Consider the following 18,158-nt stretch of genomic DNA (forward strand, 5'->3'; position numbering starts at 1 on the left):
TGATATTGTCGTCGACGAACATTCTTCAACCGAATGAGCAGTTGAAGATTGTCATCGATGATAGGAGAATTTAATTTAGTTTGAGCTTTGGGAACTGAAAGATTTCTAGCTTCGATAATATAATGATTCAAATTATCAATTGCTGTGTCGATGTCCGCAGAATTTTCTAAAATAGTTTCATGATCCACATGATTTTCAATGTGAGATCTGTAATCCAACCAATTAGCTCTATGATAGTTGAAAACAGAACTAATTGGATTAATTATAGCTTCGTTGGAAAGTCTGAATGTTACTGGAAGATGATCTGAGTCAAAGTCAGCATGTGTAATCGGTTCACTACAAATGTGACTTTGATCTGTTAGAACCAGATCAATTGTAGACGGGTTTTTCACGGAAGAGAAACAAGTAGGATTACTGGGATGAAGAACTGTAAAGTAACCAGCTGAGAGTTGATTATGAAGTATTTTACCATTACTGTTATTTTGCCTACAATTCCACTGGACATGCTTAGCATTTAAGTCCCCTATTACGAAAAATTTCGATCGATATCTTGTAAGTTTTTGCAAATCGCCTTTAAAGAAATTTAATTGTTCGCCGGTGCATTGGAATGGCAAATATGCTCCAGCGATGAAATAAATTCCATGAATGGTTTCAACTTCGATTCCCAAGCTTTCAATAACTTTAGTATTGAAAGAAGGTAAAATTCGATGTTTAATTTGCCGTTGGACAAAAATGGCAACTCCACCACCAATTCCAGTAAACCTGTCAAATCGATGAACCACATAATGTGGATTACTTTTCAATTTTACATTTGGTTTAAGAAAAGTTTCTGTCACAATGGCAATATGAATTTTGTGAACTTTGAGAAAATTATAAAATTCATCTTCACTCGATTTCAAAGATCGAGCATTCCAATTTAAAATATTCAAATAATTATTTAACATCACTGTTAAATTTTAAATTCATTATAATATTATTTGCAAATTTCCATCCGATTTGAAATGCTTCAAAAAGTGATGAAGTCGAATTCATTTGGATGATCATTTGAAAAAGTTGATCTTGTAGGTAGATCATTTTATTTTCAGTTATATCGCCTAAATCGACTTCATTTAAAGAAGCGAATGGCATTGAAGGAATATTTGTAGGTAGACTGCCATTAGAAGAAGATGATTTGGCCGGTCTACCTATTAATAAATTGTTTTCGTTAGAAGAAGAACTGCAAGGCGGTCCTGTGTTTTGATTATTTACATTAGAAGAAATAGGTGATAGATTTCTACCTAATATACCAGCATAACTGACATTAGAAGAAGATGATGACGAGGTCGATCTACCTGTCAATAAATTGTTTTCGTTAGAAGACGAATTGGCAGGTGCCTTAGAAGAATTTTCAGGTATATTCTGTAAATTTAAGGTCGTTGATTTGACTTGTTGTCTAAGCGAACGAGCGTTTAAAATTTTTTCTCTGACAGGACATTTCAAATAATTGGATTTATGATTTCCATTGCAATTTGAACATGAAAATTTATCAGTGGTTTCATTCATTGGACAATCGTCTTTCGAATGCGATTTACCACAATTCAAACACCGTATATCCATATGACAATTTTTGGTTCCATGACCGAAGCCTTGGCAACGACGACATTGCGTTAAGTTTGCAATACGATTATGCCGTTTATAATGTTCCCAATGAATTTTAATGTGGGAAATGAAACGTACTTTTTCTAAAGTTTTCAAATTGTTTACATCACTTCGATTGAAGTGTATTAGGTAAAGTTCATGGGAAATTCCAGAGCGTGGTTTAGAAGTACCATTCGCTCTTTTTTTCATAAGTATTACTTGGGAAGGGGCAAAACCAAGCAATTCTTTTAGTTCATTTTTAATTTCATCAATACTTTGATCATTTGATAATCCTTTCAAGACAGCCTTGAAGGGTCTGTCTGATTTTATATCATATGAATAAAATTTATGAAGTTTTTCGGACAAATATCGAATAAGACGTTCGTAATCTTCCAATCCATCCACCAAGACTCGACATTCTCCTCTTCGTCCGATTTGAAATGAGACTTTTACTTCCGGGAGAAAAGTAGAAAGCTCAGTACGGAATGCTTTGAAGTCGGAAATCATCACCGTCACTGGTGGCATAGATTGATGTTTCTTCCCAGAACGACAAGCGTCCATTTTGGGAATTTTTGAAGAATTTTCTTCTATGTCGCTACAATCGGATTCAGGAAGAATCTCGTAAATATTGTTAGACGGCATAGGATCAGCGGACGGGAAATCCGTCCGTTGTCTTTTATTTTTACATTCAGATTCTATAAGATCGTGAATGTTATTAGAAAAATGTTGAATAACGGATTGTGATTTATTCCGTATTGAATTATTTTTAGCCTTAGGCTTGTTGCCTTTCCGGTTGGACGCAGGCATTTTTGAAATTAATGAAATTTTAAATTAAATTAACTAGGCTAAATTAGTCTTCGATTAGACTCCTAGCTAGCCTTAAAAAAGGCTGATTAATTTCTTAGTTACTCTAATATCACTCTTTGTATCACTTAGTCACTCTAATATCACTCTTTGTATCACTTAGTCACTTAGTTAGTGATTCAGGTAGCCTTGAAAAAGACTGAAGCCTTGAATCAATGAAACTCTAGGTAGCCAGAAAAAAATTCCAGGAGCCAAGAGCTATACGCGTGCGGTGCGAACGACTGTTCAACACCGACTGATGATACCGCGGCAGTTCCTTTCTGCCTTCACCCGGTGGTATAATTAGTATTTTTGGCTGCAAAAAAAATATAAAAAGTTCACTTTAGCATCTGACCTACCTGAAAGGACAAGCGGAGTAGCGAAATAAAATACGACCGTTGAATAATGTTCGGGGAAACATTTTTTTTTGCTTCCTTCCTACACCAAATTTTACCATCGCCGGAAGAGCCGGGAAAGCTTCTTTGTTTCGACGTGTTCGAATTTTTGTTCTTCCGCCACGATGGGCGTAGATCATGCTCGCGGGATCGGGTGGTAACTGGCAAGAATATTATCCTGTCACACAACTTCGGAGTAACATTTTCGAAAGGTGAACTTTATCAAACAAAAAAAACTGGGCAGTCGAACCATTGATCCTGAGGAAAATGTGAAGCATGAGAGCATGATACTTTTCCAAGTTGTGTGGATTTTCCGACAATGATTAAGAAAGTGTCATTAGTTGGTTGGGGGCTGCCTAGCCATTCCTGAAAGCTAATCATTATTGTCAGTCCTCTCTCATCGAGTAGTCTGGTATAGATTCGGATTTTCGTCCCGAATGTCTTTGGGTTAAAGCAGATCTAATTTCAAACAATGTTAAAATGGTATTGAACAGACTTAACAGCAATACGATGGTAAGTCGAACCGATTGTAGGAACCTTTGATCAGTTTCGCACTTTGAAATGGGCTTTTTACATACAAACCATTTCGCACCCTCTCATTCTCCTACTGAAGCGGAAGGTGATAGCTCCCAGTTGACGCCATTTCATTGACAAAACTTCTACTACAAAGTCAGGTCCGGGATTAGAAGCAAAAATATATCTCGGGTTCGGGTCGGATGCGAACAAAGATTTTCATTTTTCATCGGGTACGGGTTGAGTTTGGGTTTAATAATTTGTGTAGCCAATCATCTCTAAAAGACACTCGCGGAGGCATGAGGTGAGGACTTCCGAGTACTTAGTTATTTCATCTCCTGACAACGTCCTAATCTCGTCTTGACCTAGTAGATTTAAGGAACTAAATCAGCTATGATTATTTCTATTTCAGATTTACACGTGCCAAGCCAGCAACGGACATGTTGTGCCACCGCTTTCCACTGCTGTCAAATTAGATATGAAATGTGAGTATTAATTTTTCTTAAACACATTTTGATAAGCCAGTCAGAGTTTGGTAATTCAACTTAGGAAGAATAATTACGGTAGCTAATGCTATCGCTATCGTATTCGGAGTTGGCACTATGCCCTCGGATGTTGATGAAACTTTCAGGACTGTAAACTCTGTCACAAATGACCACTTTGCATAATTTGTTTTTCCAAAACTGATCAAGTCTAACTTTTGAAAAGAGACATATATTTTTCAAATGGTTATAGTCGAAAAATGCGAAATGAAAGTCCCATGAAAATATGCTGTACTAGTGAAAATCGGTCAAATTTTTAAATGAACGTGCTGAAAAAAATTTCAATTTAAAACCCGCATTGAAAAAAAACTATTTTACAAGCTTAAAGCATAAATCAAGCAATTCATTTACAGTGTCTTTTTATCGAAAGCTAAACTGAAAATCATAATCATAAAAAAAAGTGACAATCATCCGAGAATCCAACGAAACTCAATTTATGAAGTGATTTCGCAAAAATTGTCAGACTGACGAAAGAAGTTTTTGGTTAGAGAAACTGTTATCCTTTGAAAGTTCCTATCTGGGAATGTATAAACGGTTCCTAGGAAACGTAATTACCTACCTTAGGACAAAATTTCTTCATAATCAAAATTGTTGTTTTTTTTTTGTAATTAGACTTTAAATTTTTAAAATCGATTTTTTTTCTGTAAAAGTATCGATTCAAATATTTTTCATTATCTTTATTCTATAACATGACTAATTTTGGTTGAACAACTAGTACAATATCAACTTTCTTTGCGTTTCGCCTTCAAGTAGAACTGCCATCTCCGCCTAGCAGCCCAACTTAAACCGCTAAGCAGTTCTACTTGAACTGCTTTAAGCACTGACGAGCCGAAGGCGAAACGCAAAGAAAGTTGAAACAAAATATGTGCTTTTTTGCACAAAACAAAAAACCCCTAAATGTAGCACAATATATTTTTTGAAAAAGCAAAGTCTTGGCATTACATTCCTTTTGTGGAATTTGGCCATTCCGTTTCAACAGACTTCGCAGCCGCTTCTTAGTGTACAGAATCATTGCATGGCTAGTACTATGGATCCTACTGACACTAAGAATCCTTCCAGGTCGGGGCTCGAACGTACGACAACTGGCTTGTAAGACCAGCGTCCTATGCATTGAACCGCCAACCCGGGACAACCCCGTGTTTTTTTTTTTTAAAAACATTAGTTAAAAAATGTTTGGCCATTTTCAGAAGACAGTCTAAAAAAATCTCGGACAATTCAGACTTGCTGCCTTGTTGTGCCAAAGTCTACATGTCCAGAAAGTTCCATTAAAATCTAAGAGGATGCCAACTTTTCTTCGAGTTTACGCGAAATTCGTCCTAAGTGGAATTGTTATCCGTAAGCAAAAAAAACTGAATAACCTCGGAATCATTGAAATAAAAATATTATCAACTCCCAGCGAACGACTGCAACTAAGTTAAAGCCGAGTATAAATAAATGATATAAATGAAATTTAATATTATCAACTGCAAACGAAGATCATTTATTACACTTTGGAAGCAAAAAAACAGTTACCCATTTCGTATATAGATCAAATCGTGTTCCGAGGTCACCGTTCCATCGACCAACCCCGCCTCAATACAATGTTTGCATCAAATGGATTCAAACATCACATACGGCTTTCGATCCCTTGCAAATGGCAAGCAACCGACGCGAATTTGGTTCACATTTTCCAGTTTTGTATATACGGTTAACATTTTCCTATAATACCAATACACTGATGTCTCTTTTTACGCGGGGGATACTTACCGTGTAAAAATAGCTTCGGAAAATCGAGTATAAAAACGCAAAACTGATTTTTGTATACCTCGGCGAATGACCGTAAGGTGAAAACCGAGGGTAAATAAACCAACATAATAATAATGATAATGATTTTTGTATGCCAAATGTCTCAGAAATGCATGAAACGTCCAGATCTGGTGTAATCTTCAAAAAATTTTTCATTTTTCAAAAAAATTTCATTTTTTTCGAATCGACTTTAAAAAACCCTTCTTAATCCACCTAGTGGTGCGATAATGCCTTTCTCTTCTTTCATAACAGTCTCATGAAAATATGTTTCATACTTTTATTAAATAATTTTGGATACTAATTTTGACACCAATTGATTCAGATTGATTCGAGTAGGTCACAAAAGCATGCTTCAGAGTTTATGTCACACAGTCAGCATCATTTTTCCAAACTAGTGCTTGACATTTGCGTTGCCTATTTGTATAAGAACAGTGATGCTAATCTAAAAAAAGCCTTCTTAGTCCACTTAGTGGGATTTTCATATATCTTGAAAAATCACCATAGGGGGGAGTACATGAAATTTTCGAAATCGAAAAAAAATTTTTGATGCCAAACGGCTTAGAATTGCATGAAACGTCAAAATATAGTGTCATCTCGAAAAAAAAATTTTTTGAAAATATCGACTTTTTGGGACTTAGAAAAAATATGAAAATTTTTCTAAGTCCCAGAAAGTTGATTTTTTCAAAAAAATTTTTTTTTGAGATGACACTAAATTTCGATGTTTTATGCAGTTTTAAGAGTTTTGGCATCAAAAAAAATTTTCGATTTTGGAAATTTCATGTACTCCCCCCTATGGTGCTTTTTCAAGATCGATAATTGTCAAACCTTTACCACCGGGCAGCACCCCTTAAGCATGTCCGATTTAGGTCAAATTTTGCATGAAGGCTTTTTTCGAGGTGCTTAAACTTTTGAGCACTAGAACTTTACGAAAATAGAGTTGATCCCAAAATTTTGGCACCCTTATATATACAAGAGCGGTAAAAATCAACGTGTTTTGTCGGTTACGTCACTTATACCATCATATATCTGGAACCAAAAGTCACAACCATTTGATCTTCGAACTTGATCAACGGCCCGACAGTAGCTTTCAAACGAGCCCAAGTTTGTTAAAATCGGATCAGCCATCTCTGAGAAAATTGAGCGCGTTCAAATACAACGCTTTTTGTCGGTTACGTCACTTATACAATCATATCTCCGGAACCAAAAGTCACAACCATTTGATCTTCGAACTTGATCAATGGCCCGCCAGTAGCTTTCAAACGAGTCCAAGTTTGTTCAAATCGGTTCAGCCATCTCTGAGAAAATTGAGCGCGTTCAAATACAACGCTTTTTGTCGGTTACGTCACTTATACAATCATATCTCCGGAACCAAAAGTCACAGCCATTTTATCTTCGAACTTGATCAATGCCCCGATAGTAGCTTTCAAACGAGCCCAAGTTTGTTAAAATCGGTTGAGCCATCTCTGAGAAAATTGAGCGCGTTCAAATATCTTCGAAAAGTGCACACACATACACACATACACACATACACACACACACACACACACACACACACACACACACACACACAGACATTTTCCGATCTCGTCGAGCTGAGTCGAATGGTATATAACACTATGGGTCTCCGAGGCTCCGTTCGAAAGTCGGTTTTTCCAGCAATTCTAATACCTTTCTATAGAGAAAGGCAAAAAGCCTTCTTAGTCCACTTAGTGGGATTTTCATATATCTTGAAAAATCACCATAGGGGGGAGTACATGAAATTTTCGAAATCGAAAAAAAATTTTTGATGCCAAACGGCTTAGAATTGCATGAAACGTCAAAATATAGTGTCATCTCGAAAAAAAAATTTTTTGAAAATATCGACTTTTTGGGACTTAGAAAAAATATGAAAATTTTTCTAAGTCCCAGAAAGTTGATTTTTTCAAAAAAATTTTTTTTTGAGATGACACTAAATTTCGATGTTTTATGCAGTTTTAAGAGTTTTGGCATCAAAAAAAATTTTCGATTTTGGAAATTTCATGTACTCCCCCCTATGGTGCTTTTTCAAGATCGATAATTGTCAAACCTTTACCACCGGGCAGCACCCCTTAAGCATGTCCGATTTAGGTCAAATTTTGCATGAAGGCTTTTTTCGAGGTGCTTAAACTTTTGAGCACTAGAACTTTACGAAAATAGAGTTGATCCCAAAATTTTGGCACCCTTATATATACAAGAGCGGTAAAAATCAACGTGTTTTGTCGGTTACGTCACTTATACCATCATATATCTGGAACCAAAAGTCACAACCATTTGATCTTCGAACTTGATCAACGGCCCGACAGTAGCTTTCAAACGAGCCCAAGTTTGTTAAAATCGGATCAGCCATCTCTGAGAAAATTGAGCGCGTTCAAATACAACGCTTTTTGTCGGTTACGTCACTTATACAATCATATCTCCGGAACCAAAAGTCACAACCATTTGATCTTCGAACTTGATCAATGGCCCGCCAGTAGCTTTCAAACGAGTCCAAGTTTGTTTAAATCGGTTCAGCCATCTCTGAGAAAATTGAGCGCGTTCAAATACAACGCTTTTTGTCGGTTACGTCACTTATACAATCATATCTCCGGAACCAAAAGTCACAGCCATTTTATCTTCGAACTTGATCAATGCCCCGATAGTAGCTTTCAAACGAGCCCAAGTTTGTTAAAATCGGTTGAGCCATCTCTGAGAAAATTGAGCGCGTTCAAATATCTTCGAAAAGTGCACACACATACACACATACACACATACACACACACACACACACACACACACACAGACATTTTCCGATCTCGTCGAGCTGAGTCGAATGGTATATAACACTATGGGTCTCCGAGGCTCCGTTCGAAAGTCGGTTTTTCCAGCAATTCTAATACCTTTCTATAGAGAAAGGCAAAAATGTTAAGATTTCCGAAATTGAACTTTGGTCTCGGAGCTTCAAAAATCCGCTTTAAAAAAAACCGCAAAATCGAAGAATTTTGTTTGATGCCAAATGTCTTAGAAATTCATGAAACGTCGAGACCAGGTGCAATCTAAAAATTTTTTTTTTAATAATCGAATATTTAAAAAAATGTGACCAAACACCAGCGTTTCATGCATTTCTAAGACAAAACAAGAAAAACGCGTAACTTCGATAATCCGCGTAAAAAAGATCTCAGTGTACTCCAATTTGCATCCAATGCACAGTGGTCCAAAGCGGAAAATTAGCGTGACAAAAATTATTTCACTATTAAATATTCGTTTTTTGTAGTTCGCGTCTTCACAAAAGTTGTTTGTAATCAGACGACGCTCCTTTTGATGAAAGGAGTTACTAGGGTGGTCCTTATTTAAACAATTTTCTCTTAAATTTTTACTTATATTATGACCTTTCAGAAACCGCATAGGATACATTTTTGTCGATCTGGCATCTAATGGATATTGATGTTTGGAGCTTAACTTGTTTTTGATGAAAAAACAATCATAACTTTTTACTGGTAGCTCATATGAAAAAGCATGTTTCAGCAAAATTGGACGCAATAACTAGTTAGTAAAGGTAACTTTTCCATTTTTCACAAAAAAGCTAGAACAAAAAAAGTGATTTTTCAGGAGATCGAATGAAAAACTATAGAGGTGCTTTACTCAGCAAAGTCGTTCAAAATAAAATTTTCTACAACTTTATTTTACAATGTAATCGTTTTTCAGTTCAATTAAGAAAGTTAGATTTCAGAATTCAATCTAAATAAGGACCACCCTAGTAACTTCTTTCATCAAAGGAGCGTCATCTGATTACAAATAATTGTTGTGAAGACGCGAACTACAAAAAACGAATATTTAATAGTGAAATTATTTTTGTCACACAAATTTCCCGTTTTGGATCATAGTGCAATGTCCCATTTCTTACCAATCGTGTTCAAATATTTAGTCTTCGGACCCAGACAATTGCACTCTTGGGACATAGTATGATCTTGCGCACATCTGATTTTTTTCAAATAATGAGAGTAGAGAAATTATATAATTTCAAACAGTTACGCTTACTCATAAAACGTGTTTTGCTTAAAACGTCGAATTATTATAGGATGAATTGAAAAATGCTAATATGAGAATAATGCAAGGAATTTTACGGACGGTTTTTATCAAAAAAAAATCAAGATTAGTTAAAGGCAGGAGTCTATTTTTTACGTTTCGTTTTCGACTCGTCAGTGCAGAGCAGCTCAAATTTAATTGCTTAGTGCAAACTCAAACAGTTCAATTTGAGCCGCTAAACAGAGGTGAACTTCTCTGCATTGACGAGTCAAAGACGAAACGTAAAGAATAGTGAAAATAAATAGTGGGTTATGTGTCCACAGCACAAAAACGACTCTTAGCCAAATCCCTAAATAATGCATTAAGCGCTGAGGCCAGTAGTTCACGTAAAAGCTTTGAATCGACCACGCTCTGCGCATTTTATTTCTCGCGCTCTGCGCATTTTATTTCTCTCAAAGAGAGCATTGTGTAAAATGACTCTCGATGGGCCGGGTGGCCATGAAAGTTTTGATATTTTCGGTTACAAGTTTGACTACATCAAGCAGTCGAATGGGATTGACATATATAAGCATAAAATGTGTCTCCATCCAATAAAGCTACCGCTTGTTTGGCATCCTTGCTGAGCCGATTTTATTTTTATCTCATTTTTCGTTATGTGACCAGGAAACTGGAGCAGAAAAAATGGCGCATGCATATAAATCGACTTACCTTCACAAAAATAAAATTCACTTCATTTTTATCGCGACAACATATATGTTCTTATACACTAATCGCATCTAAATTAAATTAGGGTAACGGAGGTATTTTGTCCACTATATATATTTTGGCCCACCTAACAAACTTTATCGAATTCATCGGATTTTATCGATGTTAAGTAACTCATTTTGCATCAATTTGAAGCTAATCACATTAAATTACCTATTGCGGAAGGGGTTTTTAAAGATATTACAATATTTGGTGGATATTTTTATAAAGTGGGCCAAAATAAAATCAATCCTAAAGTGGGCCAAAATACCTCTGTTACCCTATCTAGACATTGTCAGGACAGATTTTTTATGCATGCCTTTGAAGGCGAGATATTCAATAAGCAAGTTAAAAGCTGCCGATTTCAGCTATGCAATTCTTCCTTCAGAAAAAAGACTTTCTCGACCGCTAAAGTCAATGCATCATTCTAAAATGTTCACAGAATAATCTAAACTAATTTTCGTTGAGATTGTCAGTTTGGTTTTTTGATATTCGTCATCGTTTCTGAGAAAATCAGATTTGAAGCGTGAAAATAGCCCTCTAAAACACCCTAAAACACACTGGCCTCAGACCTTAAGAGGTTTAAGCAAACAATAGGACATCAGACTGAAAGACTTGACCTATTTGAATGATTTCTAATATTTTTTGCTTTTCAACTTCCGGTTCGGAGATATAATGGTATAAGTAACGAAAACGACAAAACGCGTTGTTTATTTACCGCTCAATTTTCTCAGAAACGGCTGAACCGATTTTAACAAACTTAGGTTCGTTTGAAAGCCATTATTGAATTGCGGAACGAGTTTCAAGATAGAATTGGCTGGCGCTTGCGTTTCCGGAGATTCAATGGTACAAGTGACGTAAGCGACAAAACAAGCTCAATTTTCTCAGAGTTGGCTCAACCGATTTTAACAATTCTAGACTAATTTGAAAGCTACTATTGTTTTATGGACAAAGTTTGAAGACCAAAGGGCTGTCATTTCTGGTTCCAAACATATAATGGTATAAGTGACGTAAACGAATAACCAAACATTTTCCATCGGCTAAATTTTCTCGAAGATGAATCAAAAAATTTCGATAAACATAGGCTTATTTGAAGAATAACAATGTCAATCAAATTTGGAAGGGTAATGGCGAACATTTTCGTACCGACAAATGCAATGTTATATGTGACGTAACCGACAAATCCCAATGTTTTTCAATGCAACAAAATTTCTCGGAGATAAAATAGTCGATTTCGAAGGACTCGTATGAAACCTACTATTAGGTTATTTGATAAGCTCACAACACTAATGGTCGAGAATTAAATCTTACAAATGTTTTAATAAGGCTATTTGAATGGCAGAAGAAAAGCATTATGACACCACTAGGAGGATTGAAAAGGTTTTTTTTTTTTAATTTGATTGTGCAGTGGAGAATCAATAGTCTTGTTTGCCACTAAAACCTGAATTTTTGCATGCAGCTGCAAATACCTTGCCTGATCATGAACCTTTTCGTGAACTTGTCATAAAAACGAATTTAAACTTACAAGAGACATCTTGCCGGTCAATGGCTCTTTTTCTCATAATTCATTTGCATATACGTTTGGTCGTCCATCCATTTCTGACTGACCTGAAAAGAACAAAATCATTCTCGCAGGCAATTCCACCTGACGGAGCTTTGGCAGGTAATGAATTTCTTGGCTTGGCCTTGGGATTGACCTAATTGTTTTCAACACCTTTTAATGCAAATTCCGATTCTAAGCTCCATCACGACACTTGCAGTGATCCTGCCAATTGATGGTATGTCGCTCAAGGAAATGTTTGAGAATGCTGCACACGGTCGATTTGAAGAATTCCGATGATTTCTTGATTTTTGAACATGACCATGATCAAAATTATTTTCGGTTCGTGATCTCCATTAGGTAATACTAACTTCCTTGAAACAACATTTTTCAATAATGAAAAAGAAAGCATTTTAAAACAAAATGCTGTCAGAACTTTCCAGATCCGACCTAAGACAAAATTCGTCAACTGGCTTCTTTTTTCAGTTTTTCTTGTTTTTTAATGAGCCCTGCCGAAATATTGTCAAAGATTGACTGTATGCGGCTAGGGACGTTGACAGTATAGTCACTTTCTTTAAATTATTTATGACTTATTCCACTGTATAATTCAAATAATTATACTCATCATATTTACGAATATTTCGTTCTATTTTTTCGAGTAATAATCATTCAATGTTTTGACCAAATTGACCTAAATTTGACCACTTTCTCTAATCATGATACCAAAACTGCGAATACGATGAGAATGGCCCTGTGGTAGAAAAAACAGTGCTACTTCGAAGACGTCAATGTGACTCCCGACCAGAGATGCCAGATATTTTCATATAAAATCTGTTTTACCCTAAATAAAAAATCTGTATATAACTGTATCCTCTAATAAATCAAAAAAATTACGATGAAATGATAATTTTTATTGAAATTAAATTTACTTAAAATGCACTACACTAATTTTTTTACCATTTCGTAACTAATGTCTCGAAATAGTAACAGGTACTAGTAGATACTCAAAACTGATACCCTGCTGAAGATTGCCTTTGTAACTATTTCGTCTTATTTTGCGTTATTCCTACATACTATGTTTTTAGAATGACTGGTGGGACACACTGCAGTATTGAAAACAATATTTGTAACTTTTTATCAACAACCGCAATATTTTCCGCGTTTGGCCTGCTAATGTCAGTCACCCGTTCGTTTTAGTTTCTCGCGCTCACTCTGTCAGCGGCCTAAGTCAGGACATTCAACTCTCAGTCTGACAAAATTTCAAAATGCGATGATTTTCATGAACTTCAGTTGAAATTTGTTTAATTTCCAAATAATATCAATAAATTTAATATAAATTGATTATGAAACTTGTTTCACGTCTTTACTACCAAAGAGAGCTCATACTAAAACGTTCAATATGTTCTTTCGTATTGTTCTGTATTGAATTTACTAAATCTGTATAAAATCTGCTTTCTGTATGAAATCTGTATGTGCATGTAAAAATCTGTATAATGCAGATAAATCTGTATAAATGGCATCTCTGCTCCCGTGGTCTGGCTCAAAAAATCGTAACGCAAATTGTCTGATCTTGTCTTAAGCGGAACTTACACGATAATTATTGCTGTCACTTTAAATGATTACTAAAGTGAGTTATAATATTCCAAAATTGTATGGAGAGTTCTTCAGTGTGTAGAATAGTGTAGATGGCACAGAATGAACTCATGAACTCCACATTTGTATCTTGTAATATCTACGTGACGTTATTCGTAGATTCTATAGAATAATTTTGTGAAATTTATACGAAGTTCATTTAAATTGTACTGTTAAATTTGTTTCATCTGAACTTACTTTTTACCAGAATCATACTAAATAGTCACATTTTTTTTATATCGTTTAAAATAGTCACATTATTTTCATGTAATTGTTACCATAAAGTTCTATATTGAATCTTAATTATGTATCTTGGTACTAAAAACTAATAGATTACAAAGTTTATTGGACATAAAATTGCGATAAATTTTGTTCGCCGCCAGATATTCTAAAAATTTTATTTTTAAATGACACAAAATCATCCGTTGAATCACTAGTGAAAAATATCAGAAATACAGAACGCATTGCTCTAAATGTAAGATCTGATCCTTTCTCCGGAGCAGCTAAACTGAAGCAAATATTGTTCCTTTTGAGAAATGCATTCAGCTAGAACTAGTAGTTCAAGATGTGATTTCGTTAATCCACACTGTGCTGGAACACAATCTAGAGGATTTGCTTTTTGAACTCCACTGTAGAAAAAAAACAAATTGAATTGTGTTTCAGCTACGTATTTTTGGTGCACAGAATTCGCGTAATACCAATTGGTAATGAAAATAAGTTGTTGAGGATTGGTTTCATAGGGCCATTTAGTAAACTCAATAAATGGTACATTTGCTTATAAATTAAACCTCTGTTTGGTAGGGGAAGATGTTCGGTTGCCGGTACCCCACCGTAACTTTTGACAGAAAGCAGGTAGCTTCATTCCGACAAATGTCATGTGTGTGTGTGTAGTAGCAGCACGTTCTTTTTGTGCCGAATACCAAAGCAAACAGACGCTTGTACTTTTTGCTGTGCTTAAAACAAATTTTAATTGCGTGAAAATCAACACAAAAGTTTTCTATGACTTTTTTATAGTATCATAAATTGAAAAGCACCAATCGGAAAGGTGAGTGAATTGAATATTTATGAGGCGAAATCGATCTATTCCGTTATTTAATACCGGATGCTATCAACATTTTCGCAACCAAAGTTTTTTTTTTTTGGTAATTTTCAAAATGTCTACCGATTTCTGTTACCGGCACCCCAAAGGTGTTCAGTTACCGGTACCCCATTTTTTGCGACAAATCGCGAAAAATTGTCCGTTATATGCAGAGATGCCAAGTCTGCAATTTTGACTGTAAATTATCAAATTTCTTAGTTAACAAAAAAGGGTTACTTTCGTCTAAAGACTTTTTACAGACTTTTGAAACTTCGATTGTTTACAGAAATTTGTCAGAAATTACACACTTTTCTAATTATTGTATTACCTGGCATCTCGGGTAATATGCAACACGTGGACAACTTGACGGCTTCAATACATCCGTCATATAAGTAAAAACTTTGGTTCTCTGGTTCTGTTAGCCATGGCGACTTCAAAGAAATAGTCCAAGTCAAGGAAAATGAACTTTAATGCACTGATTAATGCCATTAAACGTTGCTTAGTGGATAAGAAGCTAAAAAATTCGGCTGCAGCAACGAATTCAATCCCGCGAAGCCGGTGGAAGACCGGTCTAATCAACACCACAGGCGCCACCATCCAAATCATTGGCCAAGAGAGCCAAGGCGAAGTCACCATCAGACAATGAAGACTTTTGTTCAAAATACCTCTGAAAAGAATAAATTTCGTTTTTTCTCTGAATAATTGCAGTATTTACTTATATTTTTCCATTTTTAGCGAAATTTCTTGGGGTACCGGTAACCGAACACCTTTTTTGAAATGGCCAAAATTTATCAATTTACTCAATTTATAGTAAAGTTTTTTTTCCAATCGATTGAATCAACTTAGTTTCTTAATCAGTTGTTAGATAGGGACTTTAGCTTTCCATTGTTGTACAGATGTCCGCATAATGTGCACTTAGTCAGAAGTTATACGCTTAAAAGAAAAAGGGTGCCGGTAACCGAACACTCTCCCTTACTAGTATTAGAACTGAAAGTGTAATAAAAATTAGCTAGACTGCGATAAAATCAATGAGCAATTATTTACCCTAAAATCACTGCGATAAATCCTTTAAAAAGTATTTGAAAATGAACATGACAAAATGAATTCAAGTAAGTACGTGACACATACAATATATGTGACAACAGCAATAATTCTGACATATGGTTCTTTTCATATTCAATCATGATCCGATGGTTGTTAAGCAGATCACGTAAATTCCGATGACAAAGCCTTTTTTTTGTCGTGAATACGACTTACTTTACTATGGGGTGCCTTTTCAAAATTTACCCTCTGAGAGAGTGATAAGTTTTTGATCGTGAATATCTCTTGTTGTATCTAACGAATCAACATAATTTTTGCTATACGCCATCGGAAATATGATCACAATTTTATGATAAAATTTTCAGTTGTGTAACATAATCTCAAATAATTCAAAATAAAACTTTTCTGAAATGTTTGGTATAAACGAGTATCAAAGATACTAATAATTCATAAGGCGCGTTTGCTTTTCTAGTATTTTTAAAGCTCATAGCTCAGTGATCTGTGAAGGGATTTATATAATCTAACTACCAATAGAATCGAAATTTTTCAACTTAAACGTTTATAGAAACAGCATTGAAGTATTCCAATAGTACACTATTGAAAAACCTATCTCATTTGACCCATGTCAACACCAGCCAATCAGAACACGTTCTGAGGAAGAGAACAAAATATCTGCTACTGTACAACAAATCGTTCGGGAAAAATGTTCCGAACAGTACTTAATATCGTAGTGAGTTCCACAATGTGGTCCTTATGAAAGGCAGGAATGAATCCCATACAGCACCCTGATAGTTTCTTTCAATTAAATGCAAATCCGAAATCACGTAAAAAGAAACCTCTTAACAAAACTTGGATCAGTTTGGATTCTATCGCCACTGCGAGCAGATGTGTTGTGTGTCGTTTCAAAGCTAGTTTCGCTTCCGACAAGAGCGATTACGCTGCTGCTAGTCGTTTGCATTGGTGAAAAAACAACGAAAAGAGGACAACGGTGGGGTGCATCTTACAAAATCAGCCGTTCTAATGGCTCTAAAAGTTTTCTAAAGAACTATTAGGATTTCTTCTTCGCAAATCGAAGGTAAAACTCGTCAGATTAGTGCAAATCTAGAACTGTTTGATTAGATTTGTGCACTTTTCGCTGTGTGAAATTCACAGTAATCGTGAAGCCTTCTTTGTTTTTGCGAAAAATGTGAAAAAGGGGAATGCTTGCATAATTCATATAATTGATCAACTAATTGATATTCGGAAGTGTTAAGGAAAATGCCAATTGTTTTCGTATTCACGACATCCAGTTATGTCTCTGACATTAATCACCCAACTTTTTAGCTGATTTTTTTAAATATTATTTTCATTTCCAAGGAATGTCAATCAATTTTCAATGTGGTGACCCTAGGAATCATGAAAATCATGAAGCATGTCTTCATCTAAGACAAGACCTGACAACTGGCTTCTTATTCTTCCTTTCGAATCATCCTTCTCGTCATTTTCGCCCTGTGGAATAAATACCAACGTATCGGCTACAGTGTAGCCATATTTACAGATTTTTTTATAATTTTATGCTAAGAAAAAAATATTTATTTAATTTAAGTTTTTATACACGGTTTTTGATTTATTTATTTATTTATATATTTATTAAACAAAATCCTTCGGACTGATGTCTAAATGAACTAACAGAGTGGTAAAACCTCTTAAAAGCTATCACAAACAACTTATAACAAATTAAAATATCCATAATCAGATTATTCCAGATCGCTTGATTTTTTAAGGCGGAAAGGCTCTCCAAACTCAAACAACTCTTCTACTGCAGTGAATGTTCTTATGCATGCAGTAATTGGCTCGTTGTATCCGAATACAGTCCTATGTAATCTGTTCTGAAGCAGGTTTGTTTTACGCAGTGATCTATTCGGTATTCGAAAATTAAGGTCATAAAGCAATTCAAGAGCATCAATCTCTTCGTTGATCAACTTAGAAATTATCAACGCCTGTGGAGTTGCAATAAACATAGAAATGTTTTGGTGAATGCATTTTTTTATTATATGTTAATGCTTAAAAACAATTAATTGAGCTTTGATGACAAAACACGAAATATCTCATGTTGAACTCAAAATCGATTCCATGTATTACCGGATCTTTTGGAAACCGGAAAAAGTCAAGTTTGGATAGAAATGTTTAGTGCGACCACAGCTCGTTCTTCTCGCAACGCAACAGCTCATTCTTCTCGCAAAACTAAACACACTTTCGAGTTTACACTAATTTAATAGATCTTTTTTTAATTCACTAGAAAAAAACGGCTTGATGCTGATTTTAATAACAAAGTGCTGTCACTATAAACATTTATTACAAATGAAATTAAAAAAAGTGAAACATCCTCTGAAAATTTTCATTTTCATTGGTGAGCTAAAATTATACAC

The 18,158-nt window shown here is 35.2% G+C and overlaps 1 protein-coding gene across 1 annotated transcript in view; it reads left to right on the plus strand.

Moving 5' to 3' along the window:
* The window catches only part of LOC131430499 (nephrin), a 422,669-nt gene that overhangs the window by 317,121 nt on the left and 87,390 nt on the right, over window positions 1–18,158 (plus strand). The window contains exon 7 of the mRNA XM_058595533.1: window positions 3,781–3,853. Within this exon, the coding sequence (XP_058451516.1) occupies window positions 3,781–3,853 (73 nt within the window). The remainder of the gene's footprint in view (window positions 1–3,780; window positions 3,854–18,158) is intronic.

The sequence above is a fragment of the Malaya genurostris genome, chromosome 2 (assembly GCF_030247185.1).
Source record: "Malaya genurostris strain Urasoe2022 chromosome 2, Malgen_1.1, whole genome shotgun sequence".
In the NCBI taxonomy this organism is placed as follows: Eukaryota; Metazoa; Arthropoda; class Insecta; order Diptera; family Culicidae; genus Malaya; species Malaya genurostris.